Raw genomic sequence first — 9341 nt, 5'->3', positions numbered from 1 at the left:
GGTAATGACCGAAACTGTGAGCGAGCAGAGTGACACAGAAACAGACAACAAAACAGTTCATACTTTTTAAAAAGTTTTAATTTCTTTAATGACATTGACAAAAATAACAGGAAAGTACTCAGTGTTTATGAGTAAAGTATTCATTAAATTAAGTGACTCAAGCAAATGAAAATATTGTACGCGTTACTTCAGTTTTATCACCTCTTGTCCTGTGCAGCGATTTGTTTAGAGCTTTATATAGTGTATGCATTTCTTCAACGGTGTACTTTTTTACAAGTTATAAACAAGATACTAATAAGTTTGTGTCAATCTACATGTTAAGCTCTCAATAAAACCAATAAATCATGAAAATAATCCCTATGAAGTAATGTTAGATAATATATTTGAGAAGAGAGTCATATGCTTTTTAATATAGGCCTTAATATAATCTATTTAAAACTTTAATTATTCGTATAATCATATATTTTCTTTACATAATAAAATACTGTATACACAAGGCAAGTTTTTTTTAATTTTTTTCACAGCAGTTCACATTGGTTGTTAAACCCATGTCTCTTATGTATGGCTTTGAAATCAATAATCAAGACAAAATAACAGTTTTTTTGTTTAGCAGTGTGTTCAGTGAGTGAGTTAGTGTGTTTATAATAGCAGACATGGTGGCAGAATAATGTGACAATGCATTCACACTTTGGTCACCGGGGGAGCCTCCTGAAGCTGCCTCAGCAGCTTTCAGAAGACACACGTAGTTCATGACGACCTCATCCACCTTGGCTACCACCTCGCGCCGTTCACTGTCGGTGCTCAGGCCTTCTACTAGTGACATGCAGGCTTGCGTTAGGCAGCACAGCGTGTGGAAGCTGTGCGTCAGCGTGAGCAGCAGCTCTTCTGGGCTACTGTACTCCATCGCCATCTGACTGCAGGCGCCACTCAGCACTTTGGCCTGCATGAGAAGCAGCTGGGCGAACGTTTCCATGTCAGCCTCGCTGACCTCAGGCATGGCAATTCTGGAAGGGTGGCCTACACTTGAACGCAACACACCAATCATCTCTAAGGCATCCTTCCGTGCAAGTGCGAACCCCGTGTGAAGGCTGTAGGTTTTTCCTTTCATTGAGTTAATGTGAGCTAGCCGATCTTTGAGGCTCATGTTCTTCATATATGAGGCCATTTTGCTCCATTCAGCTTTGTAGTTTCTCAAGATAGTGTTTTCCTTGCCATAGAAAGAAACTGAGCTGTCAAAGTGCGGATCATGTGAGGTTATCTCTCCATCTTCATCACCGGCATGAGTGTTCGACTTTCTCCTGAGGAAGCAGTGACTGAACGGCCCACGACACTTCCATGCATCTGTATCCAGCCTCGGTGCTGTTTGCTCGGGCATCAACAGAGAAGCTCCTCTTAGCAGCTGTTCACCAGATGAATTACAGGCAACCGAACCTTGGGACAAGCTCGTGGGTAAGGTTTTGGCAGAAAATGTCATCTGCTCTTTTGGGGGATCTTGAGCCTGCATATTCTGACTATCATTCTTCCCTGTAAGTATGGCTTTGGTCTTTACAAACAGTACTTCTAAGCTCCTGGAACCTGGCATTAAGGTACTCCAGCTCCTCCTGAGCATCCGAACCCTGCGCAGCTTCCGGAGGCTGCCTGTTGTTGGGTCACATGAAGATCCGCTTGAGGGAAAAGCCAGGGTGTGTGGGTCAGGCTCAGGGCTGGCCTGTGTTAGCCCTTTGGGCTCTGTGCTACTTTGTAATGATGAAGGTGACATGATTGTGGTGGTGGTACTGGTCTCATTACAGAGAGCTAAAGATGACTCTTTCCCAGCCTTCTTCAGCTGTGTGCAAGCTACACTAGGGGTAGTAGGAAAACAAAGAGAACTGTTAAGCATCTACCTTAACATTAACACAATGTTCTTCAGTCTCACTGTATTATTGGTTCCAGTGATAGAAAAGACATAAAGTGCACAATTAAGAAGGAATCTCTTAATCCCGGTGTAACTGATGGAAAATGTTACAGAGACATTATCAATTTAGTCCATATAGGATTTCATAACAGCTAGTTAGCTTAGCATTGCAAAAGACTTTGGAGACAAGGAAACTGGCTCACCAAGCTCAGTCCAAAGGCAACAAAATGTACTTATGAGCAATCATGAAAAAGCTAGCTTACATTAACACTTTGTTTCTCATTTGATGAAGCTGTACAAAGTGCAGAAAGTCAAGAGGTAACATTTAGGACAATAACTTTTAGATGTATTCATACTTTCTCCTTGTCTCCGATCTTTACAGTAAGCTAAGCCAACAAAGTGATGTGAAGCTTCATATTGGATAAACAGATATAAGAGTAGTATCAGTTGCAAGCGGAAAGCGAATAAGATTAATTCCCAAATATGTCGAGTGGTTCATTGAAGAAAAAAGTGCAATGTGTATTGGCAAGTAATTTCAAACACGTAAAAACAACAACATGTTTATCTTTTAACCTCTGCTTATATGTAGCTATGCTCATTGATCTGATTCTCAAATTTCCTAAATTTTGAGACATCTTTATATGTTGCAGTCCAAAGTACAGGCAAAATAGATGAGATTATGCTTGTTCTCATAGCCATAATAAATGTCTAAAAGGAAAATTAAAATCAGCAAGCGCATATAACACCAAGCAGTTCACAGATATCAGTGTTTGTATTAGAAAATACCATAAAATCTCATATGTATTTCCATGGAAAGCCTTTAAAGGCCTGTGGACTACCCATTTTAGTTTTTAATAGAGCCTGCATGATCATCCTGACTGATATTTTGGGCTGTTATGGAATATCACAATTACATCATTGTCAGCATGTGTGCTGTCTAGTGGACTGACGTGAATACTGCCGAAAAGATGCCCACAGAAATTTGGTGTCAAGACACCCAAGTTTGTTCTGACTCCATAATTTCAGCAATGACTGCAGCACATGAAGCAGACTGTCATCACAGTTGAGCGGATATGCAGAGTCAAAGAGTGTCATCACAGTAAAAGGCGAACTATTTTGTCAAATATGTTTGGGGAAAGTTATTAAAAACCTGCAGTGAAAATTTGATTCCCTTGTGATTATACAGATGAGGGGTAGAAAAAGATATCACTGACACAAAAGCAAAATCTATCTACAGGCATCTGCCTTGAAAGTAAGTCAGATAAAGTTTTGTTTTGTTATTTTGGTAATTTGTGTAACTTCTCAACCTTATATTTGCCTGTTTTGATGAACTGTCTTAAATGTTGATCTTACCAGGTTACAGATTAGAGGTTCACCCTCCTGTTTAGGTTTACCTGTGGTTTCTTTTATCTTGGGCATTCTGTGACTGCTGTCCCGTGTAATTCCAAACCCAGGCTCAGCACTGGTAGCTGCATGGATCTTCCTCAGCAGGGTGGGGTCCATGGGGTGGCTGACCTTCCCTTGCCCGTGGGCCCCATAAGCCTTCTCCTCCGCAGTGACATAACTCAGCCCCTTGAGCGAAGATTCGGACAGTACATGCATATTGTCTGTGGCACAAAGGGGAGAGTCCATAGGGGTGACACAGCTGCTGCTCCCTGTGCTACAGCCTGCATCTATTGAGGAACACTGCGAGCTTTGGAGAGAATGAATGCCTTCGCTTTGAATTGATGACATGCGCTTGCTCACGTGGTATTCATATAACCGTGAGACATCTGGCTCTGACTGTGGAAGCTTCGTTTGCTGCTGCTCATTATCCTGTGAAGCAGCGTCACCCTCTGCAGGGACGGGCCCTTTGGATGGGGAGATGAGACGGGCATTTAACTGTTGGCTTCTTTCATCTAAGTCCTGCTTCTCTCCCTTTGCTGTCAACCTGTCTGCGTGGGAAGCCTGTGAGTCACTCACACATTCTGGAGCGAGATTCTCAGCCATTTTGTTTCCAGGCACTCTCTGCTGCCATTTTTGATGCCTATCTTTAAAATGAGTTCGCCCCAGATCAAGTTGGTTCATGTAATAGGAATCTCTCACAGTGAAAGCGTTATATTTCCCAACAAGATGAGGGAGCTCCTCCTTCGCTGAGTCTTGAGAAGCCGTGTTTGATTTGTCAGAATCGCAGGACTCTCCCTGGATTCTGCTCTCAGTCTCTCTCTGTTTTCCTCTCTGCCTGCTCATTAGGGAGCCAATGTGCATCTTAGTGAAGTATTCACTTACGGATTTTATTTCCATTGTCTCTGGCTCCATCTCGCCGCCATTCGAGTGAAATATCTGTGAGGAGGCGACAGCGGAGGATTTTGCCTCCTCCTCCTGTTGCTCCTGGGGTTTGTACTGCATAGCTCCTGCTCCACCGTCACTGGGCGCACTCACCTCTGTCTTTTCCTCACTCATGGCATGGTATCCTTCTGTCATGGCTACATGCATTCTCAGGTGGTTCTCTGAGTGTCTCTGAGCAGTGGCCAGCTCAGAGCTCTCTGTCATCTCTGAGGAGTTGGTCTCATTGCCAGAATCAGAAGAATCTGGACTAAATGCTCTCGATATTTCTACACCTGTGTACAAAAGAAAGACAAAAACCTCATTAAGAAATTCATTTGAAGCAAATGGAATATATCACAGATTGGCAAGAGAGTAACAAATAATTATATGGATGATAGTGTAAATTACCGTGTAAATGATAGCTAATGTTAACTCAGGAATAACACATTTAGTAATAAATATAAATCATTACATAATAACATTCCACTTAAGAGTCTTTAAAATATTCAAGTGTTGGTTATGCATCTAATTAAAAACTAAGTAAGAAAGTAAATTTAAAAATAAATAAATACATTCAGTCAATCACACATCAGTCAATCAATCAATCATTCAAACAATAAAGACATCAGTTAATCCCAAAACAGCACTGAAATTATAAACATATACACATCTGCATGTATGTTTTGTCATGTGAAAAATACTTTTTTAAAATTCGAAAAAATGTTTAAAAAATTGACAAAATTATTGATACCCCTTAAAAATTAAAATAGTTGGAATTTTGCAATATATTTATATTGTAAGCATATACTTGAGTTTTCAGAGTTTGATGCTTTATAGCACTTTTGAAAATGGTCAGATGAGACATGAATAACTGTGACAGTATAGGCAATGACTACCAGACTGTTTCCAAGCAGGTTAATGTCACGCTGGAATTATTATTAATAACTTTAAGATCTATGGGACTGTAGCCAACCACCCTGAACCAGGCAGCAGGTGGAAAACCGACGCAACAGAAGGAGTAGTCTGTATGGTGGGTGAGAAACCACAGAAAACTTAAAATACATACAAGCTGTCTTCCAGGTAAAATGGTATTGGGTCAAATGTTAGTGATTTTCTAAATGAAAGTGGGGGATCACGGAGGAATACCCAGGAAAGCCCCATTTCTGAAAGAGAAACTTAAATACATGGAACTTGCTAAAACGCTTCTAAGTGATGCTAAGTCATACTGTTTCCGAGGGGATTTCCTTTAGACAAATGGAAGTAAATTACAGCTTTCACAAAAGAAAAGATGAGGCTTTAAAAGAAAAAAAAAGCACCATCATCATTGTGAAGTATGGGAAAGGGTCCAGTACAGACATTTGATATGAGGCTGCTTTGTTACATCTAGCATGACAGGTTATGTTGACACTAATTTAAAAAAGCAGATTATTGAGGCTTTTAGGAGCAAAACATTAGCTGTAGCAGTATCAGAGAGCTCAGTCCCAGGTCATGGCTTTTCGAAGGCATAATGGCTCAAAAACATGCATCTAAAAGTAAAACATAAAAGAGAATGAAATATTAGGTTGTTCTAAAGCGGCCTGCTGAGAGTCCTGATGGTAAGCTGATTGAACATCCACAGATAAAATAAACAACTGAAGGAAAGCACCTGTGAAACCTAAGAGAACAGGAACAGAAATCGAAACTAACTGCTGAGAAGTGTTAAGGCCTTATTAAGAGCTGCAAAAAGTTCCTGCCAAAAAAAGAAACTGCTGACTTAAAAAAAATATATATATATATATATATATATTTGCCAGTCTCGACTGATTAAAAAAAATTGTCTTTACATTTGAGGGTACCAATAATTTTGGTGACATCTATAGACGGCTATGTAAGATGATCTATTTTCTGTTATTTCTAATAACCAACAAAGCTTTCACGCTGTGTACTTTGCAATTGTGAAAACAAATGGGTCCACAAAACAGGAATGAATCTCAAACTGACACGATAATGAACACAAATGTCTTTTCTCTCTCTCAAATGAATGAAGAAATACTCACAAATGGAAACATAGAACAAAATGGGCTTTATTGAAAAAAAAAAGACCAACAAATCAAAATGAATGGCTGGAACATGTGTAATGTTAATGGATGAATGTTACAATAGTATAAGGAGAACCTGTGCTACTCTCTGACTGTGCTGGACTCTGTTCCTCAGATGCAGCGAGGGCTTCGAGTGCCTGTAAGGTGGATACCACTGCATCATCCAGTGGCTTCCCGGGACCCTCTGCTCCATGGGTGGGCACTGAATCTATGAGGGACACTGGGATATCATTGCAGGCCCCCTGGGCCCTTATCCCAGCCCCCTGCTGCTCCTCCTCATCAGAGCTGTCCCTGAAACCAGGAGGAGGAGCAGCAATGGCCATGTTAAGAGAGTGCAGCAGTACGTCATTGTCCTCCTCGTCATTACCCTCCGGCGGGGGAGGGAGGGAGGTCAAGTCAATGATGTCATCGCTGGACCCTGAGAGCGAAAGCAACGTAGGCTTGTCAATGTCACTCATCACCATGTCTTCCTCACAGCTGATGTCATCCTCGTCCTCTGCGTCATCTGTTGTCTCAGCGTAGCAGATATCATGCAGCAGTGGCTCCTCGATGCACTCAGTAGGACCAAAGATTTTGGTAGAGTACTGATACCCATCCTCTATCATCCTATAGTCCTCATCGAGACGCCTGTACATGGGACTGTGATTGTCTAAAATCTCTGGGCCTTCATCCATCAGTCTCTGGTAGCCCAGATTTTGGGGGTTTACACTGTCCAAGGGTGGGTCTCCAAAAATGAAGGACACCTTTGCACTCCTGGAGGAGTCTTGGGGTTTGGGTCTCGGGACATTCATATATGTTTGGGAACATGAGACTCTGCAGCACTCCACTCTCTCTGCATGGTGAATTGAGTGCTGGGGTTGGTGGATCTCAGTTATGTAGACCGGCTGGCCTTCGCATCTGCCATGATCGAGGTAATCGCACTCTTGGTCAGAATATTCTTGGCTGCATCTCTGGTTGTTTCTGTCCTCGCCTCCTTTGTGGGGTGTGCTGTATGTACACTCAATGGGTTGGTAGTTCTGCTTTACTCTCGTGGCGTGACCTGCAAAGAGGAAGCAAGACTTGATACAAGTCTATATAAAAACACCCAATTCTGATGAGTCATCTTACGATCAGTTTTAGGCATACTTGTTTCCATGCTGTCAGTGTTTTTGGCCACGTTGAAGATGGAGCGCCGAGAGTCCACCAGTAATCTGTAGTAGCCGGCAGTCAAACAGGCCAAATTCATTGCGTCAACAGACTCCATTAGGAGAGTGATGGGCTGTGAAAGATGCACACAATCAGACAAAGGGAACAAGATAAATGGCACTAGTTGGTGGTAAAATGAGATTATAATGACTGCAGAGCAGGCTTGCTGTTGTTAGGGTTAAAGCAGAAAGTACTTGTGAAACAACATATTGTTCTCCTTTTAAAGAGGCAGAAATTTTGTTAACCTTTACATCCAGAACATGTAGTTCCACTCGAACCCTGTTTTCATCTTCTGTGTACATCTCAATGCGGTTGACATGACTAAAGTCTGCCAGAAGAGCCACCAAGTTGGTCTTGGTGTTAATCACATGGCTGATGCCATATTTCGGCCCCACCAGCAAAGTTACTTCTGTGTGCTTCTCGCCTTGCTGTAAAGAGGAAGAAGGAGGCACCGTAACTACCACTGCCGTTATGTAAATTAGCACAATGTGGAACAGGGTGAAACCAGTGAGAGGTGACAAGAAAGTTTTACTCACGACTAGTGTTGATTTAAAGACGCGTCCTCCATAAAGCCTCAAATCACTGAGATACTTTAGATAGTGGACCTTTGCTTGCAAAGCAGTTAGCTGAACGGAGTAAAAATAAATAGTATAAGGCACAAGCTGAAAATGCTTAAATTAGTTAGGTTAAAAAAAAGCGCAACACAGTCTGATCTACACAACAGCCCTGAATGATTTATTTCAAGTATTAATACTCCACTAGGTGGTAGCCAAGAGTCAGATCTGGCGCAAGGAAAAGAGGAAGATGAATAGCCATGCACTTGCAGAGAATAGACAAAAAGAGGAAAGCAGAAGCACATTCTACCTTTTTACCAGGCGGCACCAGGTTTTGGTTGGTCTTGAGGATGTGAGTGAGAGCTTTTTTGATGTTTTTCTCTTTCATGCTAGACAGCACTGCGGGAGGCAGGAACAGCGCCAGACCCCACTCCTTCCTGCAGATGCGCAAAAACAAAAACGAAAAAAAAGGTCACTCATTCACTACGACAAACAGTCAATTAATCATTCTTTTCCTGTGATTGATTTACCCAGAGGCAATGCGGGAGTTTATGGATAGGGTGCAGTCAAAATGATCATCTAACCAGAGATGTATCTTTTGATGTTGCAGCAGTGCTTGTGAGGTCATTATATCATTTTATTGTTTGAGTGGGCTTAAGTTTAAGTGTGCTTTACAGCTGGTAGAAGCAAAATAGGCTTTCAATTAGATGACATGTAGTTGATTCCAGTGAAGACATATGTAAAACCCAATCTACTTACTCAATATACTTCAGGGAAACTTTCTGGGACTGTTTGGTATTGATGGTTAGTATATACATCTGCAGAGCAGCCAGACGGAGAGCCATGTCGTATTTCAGCTCTGACCCAAATCTCTCTAATACCACATCATTACAGCTCTGGAGAAGACACAGACAAGAAGAGGTTACACTTCAGTCACACTTGTCGTCATGCTTAAAAAAGGCCCTAATATTGTCTAAAATAACATAAATAATGTTTAATTCAATCTAATTATTATGTATTATGTGTATCTCCTGATATTTACCTGAACATAGAGGTACTCAAATGCTACTGCATCTCTTCTAAGCAGGTCTACGGGATCCTTTGGGACAAAAGTGATCCGAAAAAAGCACTTCATTTTGTGGGACCCTGGCCTCTGCGTCACCTAGAGGACAAGTCAGAGATAAGGAAGGTCCTATTAGTCATTAAGTGTTTATGTCTCTTATTTCCCCAAGCACATTGTTGTACTTTCAGATAAGTACACGTGAAAAAATCCATTACATGCAAAAAAAAATAATAGGCTACTATGTAACATTTATAGTCATT

At 41.4% G+C, this 9341-nt stretch overlaps 1 protein-coding gene across 5 annotated transcripts in view; it reads right to left on the bottom strand.

The window, feature by feature from the left end:
- Positions 1-60: 60 nt before the first annotated feature.
- The window catches only part of frmpd4 (FERM and PDZ domain containing 4), a 34229-nt gene continuing 24948 nt past the window's right edge, over positions 61-9341 (bottom strand). For 4 of the 5 annotated variants that reach the window (XM_025903944.1, XM_005460036.4, XM_013264246.3 and 1 more), the window contains 9 exons: positions 9061-9180; positions 8778-8914; positions 8329-8455; positions 8001-8090; positions 7710-7892; positions 7405-7537; positions 6356-7318; positions 3289-4494; positions 61-1836 (listed from right to left, as the gene is read on the bottom strand). In XM_025903944.1, the coding sequence (XP_025759729.1) occupies positions 581-1836; positions 3289-4494; positions 6356-7318; positions 7405-7537; positions 7710-7892; positions 8001-8090; positions 8329-8455; positions 8778-8914; positions 9061-9180 (4215 nt within the window). In that variant the 3' untranslated portion in view covers positions 61-580. Of the gene's footprint in view, positions 1842-3288; positions 4495-6355; positions 7319-7404; positions 7538-7709; positions 7893-8000; positions 8091-8328; positions 8456-8777; positions 8915-9060; positions 9181-9341 lie in introns of all 5 variants that reach the window. The other variant, XM_025903945.1, reaches the window with a different exon arrangement.

Source organism: Oreochromis niloticus, linkage group LG16 (genome assembly GCF_001858045.2).
Source record: "Oreochromis niloticus isolate F11D_XX linkage group LG16, O_niloticus_UMD_NMBU, whole genome shotgun sequence".
NCBI lineage: Eukaryota > Metazoa > Chordata > Actinopteri > Cichliformes > Cichlidae > Oreochromis > Oreochromis niloticus.
Note: the sequence above shows the minus strand (reverse complement) of the source record. Positions and strands in the feature narration are given on the sequence as shown.